This window comes from Xiphophorus hellerii, chromosome 11, assembly GCF_003331165.1.
Source record: "Xiphophorus hellerii strain 12219 chromosome 11, Xiphophorus_hellerii-4.1, whole genome shotgun sequence".
Taxonomy (NCBI): domain Eukaryota; kingdom Metazoa; phylum Chordata; class Actinopteri; order Cyprinodontiformes; family Poeciliidae; genus Xiphophorus; species Xiphophorus hellerii.
In genome coordinates, this window is record NC_045682.1 from 23472552 (window position 1) to 23485744 (window position 13193).

Genomic DNA, 13193 nt, shown 5'->3' on the forward strand with positions numbered 1-13193 from the left:
TAATCAACTTTCAGGACCGACTGCAGTTAGAATATCACATAGGCTAGGTTGGGAATTAAATGCACCATCACACACCTACTTTAACAAATAAGGCATTTAAGATAATTCAGCCCCAGTCTCTTGACAGCATAAAACTCCAGAAATACTGTTTTGGCTTTTAGTTTTCATATAACTTCCCTGTATTTTCACTAGCTGTCCCTTTGAAGACTGCCCATGCTTTTAAGTCTGCTGCCATCTCAAAGATTAGAGATACTCCTCATTTGGGAACAATTTCCTTATTTGTGGATATACGAGGCAGATGACTTGAAACAAGTAAAGTATAAAGGTTAAACTTTAAAAGACATCAAGCAGGAGCTGGACTTGGTTTGGTTTTCCCCTCTTAGACGTTTTGCAATTATGCACTTTGAAACAAACATCTTCTTACATGTTGGGAAGGAAAATTACTAACGTACTGGTGATGATTACCTTAAATCACTGACAGAGGCAGTCATAAAAACAACATGCTTAATGTCATGGTTAGTGCAGCAATTTTCTTCATCTGAGAGAGACAAAAGCTGAGATATTTGACTATAACATTCAGCATTGAACTTGCTGTAAAGCAAATACAGCTTACCAAAACAAACATTTGTGTCAAACACATTGATGGATTATAAATGACCTGTGCTTATTATTAGCCAATGAAACTAACATAAACTCTAGATTATCTAGATACAAATGTAAAAACATTTGTAAAAAACATATGTCCAACATCTGACCTTGCTCCTTGATCATGTAGGAACACAGAACAATTATGTCATAATCAAGCCTCCAATCTTCAAGAGAATGACTGACATTTATTTTAAAAGTGAAGGAGGTGCAATGGTCCAGTCAACGTCAAGACATGCGCTTGACCTCAGAGTTGTGCTTAATCCAAAGCCTGGAACCTAATGGACCAATACAACTTTATGTAAAGATGGTGTTAGGTCAGTAGCAATGAAAAAGACAAATGAGGTCACAGAAAGGACAGTCAGCTTCCAGTTATTACTGGAAAAAGATAGGTCAACCCAGTGAATCATTAATGATTGGGTGTATCTATATTTACTGACTGTGTCTGCATTCTTATTTTGTTTATCACCAAACATGGTATAACAGTGCAGCATGTGTTTCATCTGAGGATAGATTTATCTAATTAGAAGATTTTTTATGGTTTGCAGCCCCAAACATCCAATAACAAAATAACTCTTAATATTTTTTTATATTCTTTGCACATTCAAACACATAGTGTGAGCCTATCTGTGCAAGTTTTTGGTTATCTATGCAACATAATGGAAAACAAGTCAATTAAAATCTAATGAAGGTCAATTAGTCTTTGCAACGTCTACTCATACGTAGATCAAAATGTAACTCATTTTAATTTCCTTATATCAAAAGATTCTTGGCACAAAAGAGCTGGCAAAATGTTCACCAGAGGAGCAAACAGAAAAACACTGTTTTGAGTTGTACATATTTTGCATAGGTAAAGTATCAGGTGAAGTATCCTATAAAGAAATGAGAGGTGTGTGTACAAAGGCATGGCGTAACACGCAGCAGAGGTAACAAATAAATAAAAGAAGCAATAAAATCAGGCTGGAAAAGTATAGTGCTCTTAAAGCCAATAGGTATTCAAAAATAAAACCCTATCATTTGGCTAGAAATGTGTCAAGAACAAGATTGGAAATAAAACCTAGCGAGGTTTCACACCAAAACATAAAACACGCAAAATTGTGCAATTATGTTAAGATGACTCTGTACTAAATTTTATTTACAGATGTTTACAGCAAACATGAGCTAATTTTCTTTATAAAAGCTCAACATATTTATTTATTTCTGTACAAAAATTAAGATATACAAAAATTAAGGTGACTGAATAAAAAATTCTGGCAAAAGAATAGGCTTCACTTGCTTTCACTCGTTTAGTTTCAGAGCAAAATGCCTGATAATTAATAAACAGAACTAGGTCTATTTTTGGAAATGAGCAGGTTTTCTGCTAACTTCCTGTGCTATTCCACTGTGAAGTGAGATTAAAATCTCACTTGCAACAGAATGGGAGATTAAAATCTCACTTCACAGACAGTCTGGGCTTTCTCCCATTTACACGCATTACCCGGGTAGAATTAGACAGAAGTTGTAATTGATGATATCAATTTTTAGAATTGTTGTGTCTCTGTAGCTTTTGCAATGGCAGTGAAGGAAGTGAACAAAACCATTCAGTCCATGGTGGTCACGCTTCCAAATAATAAATTAACATTAACAAACGCCTCGTTTGAATCGGCACTTCTATCTTCAGTGTAGGAGAATTATTTACAGCGCAGGCAATTTGCGGTAAGCTTCACAGCGTTGAACTGGCAAATTACAGACGTCACGGACATACCTTAGCGAGTGCTTAAAATTTAAAACTTCAACAATGTCTAAGCCTCCAGGAAGCAATCGTTTCTCAGTAGCAGAGCCCAAAACCTCTGGAAATGAAGCGCAGTGCAAGGGTCTGGTTTTACCTCATTGCATAAGTTTCATGGGAAATTAATAGGGAATGATAGGCGTCCCTTTCTGTCTGCTGAGCCCTTAGGGTGTGTGTGTGCAGGACAGACAACCTGCACACACACACACACACTGCAGGGTGTACCACACCATTCACCCAATGACCAGTGGTGATAAGCACCAGGTCCTCTGCATGGACAAGCTAGTATAGATGATGGATGATTAGTTTATATATTTTTGAATATAAATCGGATCTGTTTATCTCACAAAGTGGCTTAAGATGACATATGCTTTGTAGGAGGGTTCTTTTTTTAATAGTGACAGCATTGCTAAAGTCATGAAGCTATTCAAACTGAGTACACAAATCATGAATCAAAGCATTGCAACAGCACAGTCACATTTCACGGAACAGATTGTTCACATGAAGGATAAGAGACATATTAGTGTTAATGCAGGAGAACGCTTACTCTACTTGTTCATCTTTGTTTAAGAATTTTCATTTGTTTCTGGGAACTGCATAATGAAGAAGGAAGTGCAAAAAAGAGACACCTATTAAAAGTATGATCACACATGGTGTGATGGTAGATAAACCAAGTGATTTAAATTGAATTGGTTGTTGCTACTACATGGTCCTATTTCCAAAAAACAACCAAGACATGTATTTTTTCCTCATCCTGTAAAACATTTAAATACAAAATCATAACAAGTTTGTTTGTCTATTTTTTTTCTGTTTCCTTCAGGCTAAAATGTCTGGGTGATGTGACTGCTGCTGATTCAGGGTAACCTGTGATCTAAACATGTGTTGGTCAAACCAACATAGATTTTCCTTTCCTTTCGTGTAGATATCGGGAACAGTCTGTTGTGTTAGATGAAGTGGTAGAGCAATAAATCATCAGGGTTGTTTACACAAAGTTGGACTGCAGAGCTAACAGGTAAGGTAGATTCAACAGTGTGGCAGTTCACTTTGGATCATGTTTCATGGGACAGATTGTTTACATGAAATATCACTAATATTGTAACACAAAAAGGTCCCCATGTGACTCATTCCTTAAAGGTTTTATTGTACAATTGTCCGACTTTGTTTAAAAGTCTCTATGTTGTTTTTTTAATTAGTGAAACAATACAATTTAGCTAAGGAATAGGATTTTTGATTTCAAGTTGAGCATTGATTTGTTTAGATGTCCCATAGATTGCTTCAGGAATGATAGAGAATATAAGTTTAACATTATGCTTACAATTAGTGTAAGTATGATGCTAATTAGAATAATTATTTTTGTCAGTTTCAAGTTATTTTGAAATTGGTTTCATTATCACTGAAACCAATCCCTCGTTAACAGATTGGTACCAACAATTTGGTCTATGTGTGTAAATGATGCATGTGAATTAGTAATGAAAAATTCTGAAGTGTGTGCACAAGGACAGGCTCTAAAACACACAGGTGGTTTGTCAAACAATTGTATTGTTTTCCAATATTACCAGCATTGCAGTTGAATGCAGACACAAAAGTAGCTGGGTCATAACAAAATCACGTTTCACTGAAGATCTTACAGGAAGTGGAAGGGTTGCAAAAAAACAAGATTGTTTGCAAAGGGTAAGGCTGGAAGATAAAAGGGTGAGCTGTCACTTAATCCACACATGGCAATAAATCTATGGTTATAAAAATATTGTAAAAAAAAATGTATCCTTACAGATTTCCTCCATAATTTCTCTTTTCTTTTACACTTAAATGTTTTAGATCATTAAACACCCAAAACAGTTTTTCCAGATCGGAATTTTATTAATAAGAGGAAAAAGCTGCCCAAACCATGCTAGCTGTCTGTGAAAACATATTAATCTCTGTGATAAATCAGAAATAAACTGTGATTTACCACCAGTCAACATTTAGATTACTGCCAGACCTCCAGGGAAAAAGAAGAAAACCCTGGATTTTAGTTGGAAGAGTGGACAACTTAATAATTGCAATTACTCCTGCAAGTCGCACCCTGCATTGATAATGAAAAAAGCTGCACTAATACTTTTACTGGATTTCTAAAGCACATGTGAACTGATATACAATCGAAATTAACTTTTACACAATTTAAATTTTCCCCTGGGTTTCACAAAATAAGCAAGAGTTGGAGTTTATGTTTAAGTGGATTTCTCCACTTAAGAATAGATGGCTCTTTAGTTTGCTTTGTAGGAGGGTTCTTTTTTTAATAGTGACAGCATTGCTAAAGTCATGAAGCTATTCAAACTGAGTACACAAATCATGAATCAAAGCATTGCAACAGCACAGTCACATTTCACGGAACAGATTGTTCACATGAAGGATGAGGGACATATTAGTGTTAATGCAGGAGAGCGCTTACTCTACTTGTTCATCTTTGTTTAATAATTTTAATTTGTTTCTGGGAACTGCATAATGAAGAAGGAAGTGCAAATAAAGAGGCACCTATTAAAAGTATGATCACACATGTCAATAAAGTAATTATTGGAAGTTCTGTGCATTTAACTGAATCAACCACTCTGATTAATATACTTTTGAAGATATAGAACTGTAATGAAATAATCTGAAATAATGTTCATGTTGTCGTATTGTATATGTTAAAAGTGTTTCAAGATTTATGATTTTCATAGAATACAAGGCTTTATCCTGCCACAAATTCAAAATTATTAAGATTCTGAGGTTCATTGAATTTGATAATAAGATGAAACACATTTAAGATAATGCCGGTCTACTATCACAACCTGAACAGCAGTTTAGAAAACAAAACATTTGCATTTACAATTTAAATAACTTAAATTCTAAGCTAAAACTATAAATACTGTGATATTTAAATTTGACAGGAAGCTTTGTTGCCAAAGTTATTTAGTTTTTCTTCCTTAATGATGCTCCTAGCTGTTTCATTAATTAATGATTTCTTGCCTGTCCTTTCAGTTATTTATTGTGTATAATTTCTATTAGTTTATCAATAAGTTGATTTCCAAAGACGTTGATTTCCACTGTATAATTTCAATATCAGAGTAATAGCAGCTGAATACATATTTTGTTTTGTTAAAAACTATGATTTTTCTTCTACTTTATACACTGCTTTGTGTTGGTTTGGAATGTAAAGTAAAAATATGACACCTGATTTGAGAGTTTAAAATGCTGTTTTCTGTTTTTTATGCCACCCTGGTTAAGTGACCATTCCTCCCATCAAAAACGTTCATTGGTAAACAGTTTGAATACTCTTGTGCTGTACCTTTTCATTTGTTCTATTTTCCAACAACGTTTTCTTCTACTTTTTTCACTCAGACCATTTTAATTGAAATAGTCAACAGCTTGATTTCCTTTCTTTCTTTCTTTTTTTTTTTAATGACTAAATGCTTCTTCCTCTTTTTTGTGCTAAATCCAGGCTGTGAGTCTTTATTTTGGTAGGCAGGATCCGGAAGTTGCGTCATGCTTGGTCGCAGCACTCCTGAGAGTAACTATATAAGAGTTCTTCGCGCTGCAGCTGACTCAGTTATCCTGTAAACAATCGTAACGGCGCATGACAGAGAAGCTTAGAGACAGGCAGCGGGACACCATGACGATAAACACACTACCCAACGGGACCACTGTGACAGAACTGGGTCAGTTTCTAAAAAACCCACCGGAGGGTTTCACCGTGAAGGCCGTGGGCTCGGCTTACCAGGTCCAGTGTGGAGAAGAGAACCTGGTTTTCATCGATAAGTTTCACTCCGGGGATTTTGATGTAGTTTTCCAGAACTCACTAGGAAGGTGAGTAACAGACACACTCATTACACAGAATAAAGTATTCAATAAATCTGCACAAATGAGACTCATTGAATCTTGTTTTTCCTCCCTCTCTTATAGGAAGCTTAAAATGCACAATTTGTGGGAGTATACCAGCATGAGGAAAAGTCTACTGTCCAAGAGGATCTATGTGTTGGTTTCTCTCTGCGATCAAAGCATGCAAGAAACCAGCAAGAAGGGGCCCATAAAGCCCAGAGGTAAATCTCCCTTTTATCCTGCAGCTGGGCTAGTTTCAGTGTTTTTCATTTGGTTGCATGCACCGGTTTAAATGACTCATGTTGGGCAGCTTGCAGCTGGGTGGAGTAATTGGCACAAAGTCAGCACAGAATTGAGGTCACTTGGACATTTTTTTTTGTGTCTAACTACAAACTCCTACTTGTCCCTATTTAAAATGTTTTCCATTGTTTGCAGCTCTGCAGGAGTACGTGTTGTCCGTCAATGGTGGGAATCCGATGATGAAGTGGCAGATGGAGAAAGGCCTGGACTGGACCATCTCCTCCGTGGGGGGAGAGAGCTACAGGGTGGAGGTAAACTCAACTGTTTCTATTTGTTCTGTGTTTATTCTTAATTTACTGCAGCTGCAAATTATTTTTTATAACTCAATGTGGCTCTTCTTCCATTTCAGATTGACTTGAGTGAAATCTTGCAGAGTTTGGCTGCTGAAGGCCTCATTGCTGAGAACCTGATGAAATATAATCCGACATGGAAGGATGCCTCCTTCACCCTTAAGTACTACTCTGATGCCCTATTTGACTTCCCTCACTGGTTGGGCCGCAGCAAAAGATCATTTCAGGCAAGTCAGCTGTTCTTATGCACTCCTAATCATAAAATTTACATTTAAGTGTTTTTTTATTTAACCCTGGGCTTTATTTTTACAGCTGAGGCTGATGAGAAACAGATGAGGGAGACCATAAGGATTGTATCTGCTAAGTTTCCCAGCATCGGTTGCTGCACATTTTTAAGAAAACTGAAGAGGAGTGTTCTCATCAGTGAAGGAGAAGCCTATCAGTCGAACTCTGCTGCTTTGTCAGGAGTTTGGTATTTGAACTACTGGCTTGGAATTCATCTGCTGTTCAGTGGGTGGAAAAGCACCAGAAAAGAAAATGTGGGATGCCTTTGAGATTATAGTCATATTATACATGTAAATAATAAAAAAATTAACATGTACATGTACATATATATTTAAATTATTTCATTCTCCAACTTGGTTCTGCAGTTGTATGTGCTGTACAGTGATTGAACATGTTTGGAATGTTTTTGTTTCACTTGTGTTTATTTTTCTTAAATTTGTTGAATATTTTTATATCATGAAATAAAACTTTTCACATGTGATTAAAGCCTTTTAATTCTGTGACTTTTAGCTTGAATGTGGGATATGAAAAAGCATTGAACTTAAGCAATGAAGCTATTGACATGAACTTCACAGATGTTAGTAATAACCCAAGTAGTACTACTTAGAAATCAACATGACAACTTAGTCTACAATTTAAAGTGGAACAATATGGAAGGATTATTAAAACTACTTGGAGAAATAAATCAAGAGCTAAAAAAATATTTGACAATTTATCCCTTTATAGGAACTAGTACCATACATTGGTTAGGAGGAATTTGAACTTCTTCTGTGAACCCTGATCTCCATTTCTGCCTGTTCAGCTTAATTCTAGTTTAGCCCATTCAATTAGCTGTGTTTCATTTGTTTTCTGAGACCATTAGCTAAAATCCACCCTAATTTGATTTATATATGTTCCCACCATCAAACCTTACAGTTCTGTTTTAGTGATGCAGAGTAAAATTTCTCCACCAAATTGCTGTCTGTTCTCATGGACCAACTGGACCAGCTAGTGCCAGCTAGTGTTTAGTGGCTCTTGGACAACTTTCCAGATTATTTTAACTATTCTGCTGAAAATCTTGTGACGAGTACTTAGTTGTGGCTGGTTTATGGTAAAATTCTTTCCACCCAAGGTTGTTCCAGTAATCTATGTTTACTGGAACATTCAGCAGTTTAGAAACACATCTGTGATTAATTCGTTCAGTAGGTTCTGGAACATTGAGGTTGTAATTCTTGATTCCCACTTCTTGCATGCTGGAAGTAATCTCTTTTATAGGTTTTAATAGGGATTAAACCAGTTATTTGTTGCTGATAGGGAGTAGTGTTGCTTTTTAAGTGCTGACAGATTTCTGCAGCATTCTTAGCTGTCTATGCCTTCTTTTAAGCTAATTTTTGTTGTGTTCAATTGCTATTCCCTGTGCCATTAAGCTTTATTACAACTAGCTGAAATTATAGACTTATTTTTTGTATTATGTGTATGTGTGAATTATCTGTGTTACATGTCAATAGCCCCATTATTAGCGATAAGAGATATTCACTGCTAAAAACACTGACATGTTCAGTACTTATGTTCCTCCCTATATGTGACATGCTGAGCTATGGGAGGAGCAGGAGAGCAGATGCAGCATTTGTGATGGTTTCTACGTATTCCTTGTAGTCGCTGCCATAATAGCGCCACAGCAGGTAGTTGAAGACGCCCACAATGCACATCAAGGACAGGAAGGAGATGATGCGTTTTCCAAACAGGTATCCAGGAGTGCTGTGCAATAAAATAACTAGTCAAAAATGATTTCTATATAAATAATAGATAACTCACTGGATAAACTGGCTTACCTTTGAGAGCTCTGTCCCAAATATCCAATGAAGTACTTCTGTCTGACAAGAAGGTAGATGATCCCGGCGAAGGCTGCAGGGGCTTGAGGAAGCGATAGGGCAAAGAAGTTGGATTTATAACTTTTACAAACTTTTTTTTTACACTTACATGACCTACTATAGCATAGATGTAATGACAAGTGTACAATTTGAGAGCCCAGTAAATCTATTAAGTCTGAAACATACTTGAATTTTTTTAATCTATATTTTAGAAGCTCTTAACTATAACATTAAGATAGTACCGTAGTTGCAGGGGTGCTTCCAGAAAGATTTGGATGGGGTAACAGATGGGGGCCACAAATATTACAAACGTCAAGCCTCATACATAATTTCTCAAATTTAATTTCAGCATGCTGCTGTAATGGAAATTAAAATTCTAGTATCATTTGAGTAGAGTACAACATTTCATAAAGCTTTGTATGAATCAGTACATAAATGTTGTGAACCCTTAAAGCTCGTCCTTTCCCCATTTATAATCATGCTTAAAAAAAACGAATTTAAAAAGTGGCTATTATCTCGAACAGCTACCCCTTGTTTGTGCCACTGAGACTATTGCCAATCATTTGATCTGCTAATTTGTGTGTAAACACTGCAATATACAGTATATTAAGTATGCAATCAGATATTGAGATTTTCTTTCAATTCATTATGCCAAAAAAGATTGTCAAATAATATGTTTGACTATAGTCCATGTTTTACAGCTAACTGTAAGTGTCACATACTAAAAAAGGGTACACTCTGTTTTGCTGCATCTGGAAATGTTGAATAACATGATTCCAGTAAACATAAAAAGTATTCCTTGTTAACAGAACTCCTCTCAAATGAGTCAGACCCCCATGGCTGTAAAAATGAAGGACAAAAGCAAGCCTATTGACTTAGTTTAATCATTACCTTGACTGAGACAAACTCCTGCACACCACATCACTGCCAGAAAAGTGGGGTAGGCGTCCATGCAGTTCCGACTACAATTAAGCAAATTGTATTTGTTAATTGTATTTGTTAATTAGAAATACAATTGTTAGAAAAAAAAAATGATAGAAATACAAAACTCTCTCTACCTACAGTGCCCAAGACAAGACAAACAATGAAATATGTGAAGATTGGACAAGTTACAACCATCAGAGAACACATTATTGGCAACAGCTGTAATTAACTAAGGGGAAATAATTTGCAATGATGGGCTGAAGAAATCGCTAAAGGGTTGCAGAAAGTTGCAGCAATAAAAATGAGTTAATGGCTGTGGGGTAAAGCTTTATAAATGCCCAGTTGTAACTAGGAAACATAATTGTCATAGAGTCTAAAGCTGCACTCAAGAAAAACTGAAAGTACACTGTTGGTCTGCAGAGAAAAGCATGCTAGTTAAATTAGATTTTGCTTTTCCAATATTTTATGTGGTCAATCCTAAAGTGAAAGGTTGTAGTTTCATATTTATGTTCAGATTGAGTCGTGAGTTTAAACTTTAATGAATCATGAGAGCAAAGCAATAAAACAAAACATTGATCTGTGAATCAAAGGTTTGTAAAACATGCCCCACCAATCAAACAGCCAGACACGCCTTCTCAATCAGTTCAATGCAAAGTTGTCTCTGAACTTTTGACTGATCATACATATGATTAATTTCAAAAGATTTGACCTTCTGCTTAGAAGGATTTCTGTATTACATTTAAACTGGTTCTTTTCCTAGCACAAACTCAGCTTTTAACTGCAATGATTTTTAACAGTGTTCAGGAAGAGACTATTCCAGAACCCTCTATAGACAGGCGAGGTAAGGTGAGGCACAGCCCTTTTATATGTAGGCCTATAGCACATTTTGTTTAGCAGCAAAGTGATTCAAAGTGTCTTACATAATTGGAGGGAAAATAAAAATAACAAAAAAGCAAAACAACATGACATTGCAGTGGCAAAGTAAGAAAAAACAATGACAGGTTGATGTTCTATTTGTGTTTGTGTATCTAAGGTTTTGCTAAGTGTATCCGCTAAGCAGACAAAAGAGAGGATATGATTTGAACATTTTCTGTTAAAACAGGAAGAGTGTTGCTGCTTGTGGACTAATGGAGTAACAGGAGAAAAGTCTGTGATGTAACTCACTCCCAAACAGTAGATATAAATACTAAGCAACAGAGAAAATCTAAAAAAAAATCATCTCCTAAACAGGATTCTCATCTAGTTCAAGTTTTGTTAGTGTTATGAACTTCTTTTTATTGAAGCTATTATCATTTATTGGATATTTTCACCCAAGTGAGAATGCAAATTAGGTTTTTTGAACCAAAGCCAATACAAGTTTTAAACTAAACATATTGCATGAGTACTTTTTAAACAAAAAATATTATTCATTTACATAAAAAGCAAAGTAATAAAGGTGGCTTGTAATTTACTGGCTATTTACAAGCTATTTACTGGCAATTTTCTTTACATCATTTAGTTTAGGAAACTAGGAACAGCCTCCCAGTGGTGGGTAATATTTGGAGTAATTTAAATAAAATTTAAACCTGACATTACACAAAGTAATCTTATTGTATTTCTGGTTTAATTGCTACTTTATGTTAACAGAGATTAAGAGTTGAGAAAAGGGCACTCACTTTGCACAAGACACTCGCTCAAAAGCAGACGTGCTCATGTTGCGGTTCTTGCATTCCCTCTCAACCTTTTGAGCAAAAAACACTGAAAACACAAACAGAAAACTGTTATACAGTTTAGAAAACAGTTTTTAAAATTCCTTAAAAACTATTGTCTTTATCTCACCATTCTGAAGAACACTGATGAGAGTGACGATGACCAGCAGGTAGATATTTTCCACCACTTTGCAGGACTCCATTACAAAATCGCAGTAGCTCGATGGACTCTGAAGCTGGGGAGGACAACGCTGCTCTTTCACATTCAGGAACGTTTATTTAAATCCAGACACATATATGCTTCTCTTATTGACAATATGTACGCTACTATTGCACCCCCAGCAAACACACAAAGATTCTAACTTCCTCTTTATGTAAATGATGCTCTGGCTCAACACAGAGGTCTGTGTGTCTGTGTGTTTATGTGTGAGATTGCATAGAGTTCATCCACCAGTACACTTGTTTATTCATCCTTTGCAAATTTTGTTCCCATCATGGCAGATCATTTTTATTTCTGGGGAAATTTCTGGAAAATAGCGATTATATTTACTTGGCAGGAGTCATGTTGGGCCCATTGGTTTTATTTAGGAAAGCATCTATTTCATTCCCATATACTGTAGTTCCTCTACATCTGGTAGACCAAGACAGAAAGAGCATTATTTTGGAAATTAAATTCAATTCAAAAATATTTTGTGAAATAGAAGTAAATGATGCAAATGGATACTTCTTCTTTCTATTGTGAGATGATGGATTGATTAGTGCACTGTGAAATGTTGAAATACTTGGAAGTTGTTTTGTAACCTAACCATGTTTTTAAAACTTTACCTGTGTGGTGTGTTCCTTGACTTTCATTAAGTTTCTTCACAAATATTCTCTAACAACCATGTGAGGCTTTAAAAGAATAGCTGAATTCATACTGAGATTAAATCAAAAGTGGATTCCATTAACGAATTAGTTGACTTTTCAAGGCAGCGTGGTTGCAGTGGTTTTTCTTGTGGGTTGCCAGAATAATTTGAATCGTGGCTCTATTACATTTCTGAATGTCATATTGACTACAAATGGAAATGTAATTTATACAAAAGCAATGAGGAAGTGAGCTGCGTGAGTCAGGTGACTTAGCTTTAATTTTAGTCAAACAGCGCCTGCATGTGGAAAAACTGCTTCCTTTGTTCTTCCTGCTTTTAAACAGCCTTGACATTGCCTTCTGTGTAATTAACAGAAGGCAATGTTAATTGTTCATGTTCATTTTTCAACATGAATTTAAGTTTTATACACAATAGCAAACTCTTCTTGAATGAATACCTATTATAAATCCCACCGCATGAAGTGTCTGGATAAGACTGACAAAGAAGCCCGGACCGAAACGAAATTTAAAAAGCGAAAACCTGCGATCTATTACTGACCTGTCGCATTCAAAGTACTACACTGAGTGCACGAAGTCAAAAAAAAAAAAAAAGAAATCGGAACCCGGATAATATGAATATTTTCCCTTTGACGATGTCTTGTGCTCAACTAAGTCCCATATGGTCTAGCGGTTAGGATTCCTGGTTTTCACCCAGGCGGCCCGGGTTCGACTCCCGGTATGGGAACTTGACGTTTTGCTGTCCGC

The 13193-nt window shown here is 36.0% G+C and overlaps 2 protein-coding genes and 1 non-coding gene across 3 annotated transcripts; 2 read left to right on the forward strand and 1 right to left on the reverse strand.

The window, feature by feature from the left end:
• The first annotated feature begins 5913 nt into the window (after positions 1-5913).
• medag (mesenteric estrogen dependent adipogenesis) lies at positions 5914-7423 on the forward strand. The gene is made up of 5 exons (XM_032577194.1): positions 5914-6235; positions 6332-6468; positions 6683-6798; positions 6897-7064; positions 7150-7423. The coding sequence occupies exons 1-5, from the start codon at positions 6006-6008 to the stop codon at positions 7171-7173; spliced, it is 675 nt and encodes a 224-aa protein (XP_032433085.1). The 5' UTR covers positions 5914-6005; the 3' UTR covers positions 7174-7423.
• A 175-nt stretch (positions 7424-7598) lies between these two features.
• Positions 7599-11942, reverse strand: alox5ap (arachidonate 5-lipoxygenase-activating protein). The gene is made up of 5 exons (XM_032577195.1): positions 11715-11942; positions 11552-11633; positions 9864-9934; positions 8934-9015; positions 7599-8859 (listed from the first exon to the last, which is right to left on the reverse strand). Exons 1-5 carry the CDS (start codon positions 11785-11787, stop codon positions 8697-8699), a joined length of 471 nt encoding a protein of 156 aa, XP_032433086.1. The 5' UTR covers positions 11788-11942; the 3' UTR covers positions 7599-8696.
• A 1159-nt stretch (positions 11943-13101) lies between these two features.
• On the forward strand, positions 13102-13173 carry trnae-uuc (transfer RNA glutamic acid (anticodon UUC)). The gene has a single exon. It is a non-coding gene; the product is annotated as a tRNA-Glu (tRNA).
• Positions 13174-13193: the final 20 nt, after the last annotated feature.

Excerpts from the sequence above, each read along its gene's own strand:
- medag (XM_032577194.1), top strand. The coding sequence starts at position 6,006 with ATGACAGAGAAGCTTAGAGACAGGCAGCGGGACACCATGACGATAAAC. Across the intron at positions 6,799-6,896 it reads GAGAGAGCTACAGGGTGGAG|ATTGACTTGAGTGAAATCTT; the intron begins GTAAACTCAACT and ends CTTCCATTTCAG. Across the intron at positions 7,065-7,149 it reads GCAGCAAAAGATCATTTCAG|CTGAGGCTGATGAGAAACAG; the intron begins GCAAGTCAGCTG and ends TTATTTTTACAG.
- alox5ap (XM_032577195.1), bottom strand. The coding sequence starts at position 11,787 with ATGGAGTCCTGCAAAGTGGTGGAAAATATCTACCTGCTGGTCATCGTC. Across the intron at positions 11,634-11,714 it reads CATCAGTGTTCTTCAGAATG|TGTTTTTTGCTCAAAAGGTT; the intron begins GTGAGATAAAGA and ends TTGTGTTTTCAG. Across the intron at positions 9,016-9,863 it reads AGGAGTTTGTCTCAGTCAAG|CCCCTGCAGCCTTCGCCGGG; the intron begins GTAATGATTAAA and ends CGCTTCCTCAAG.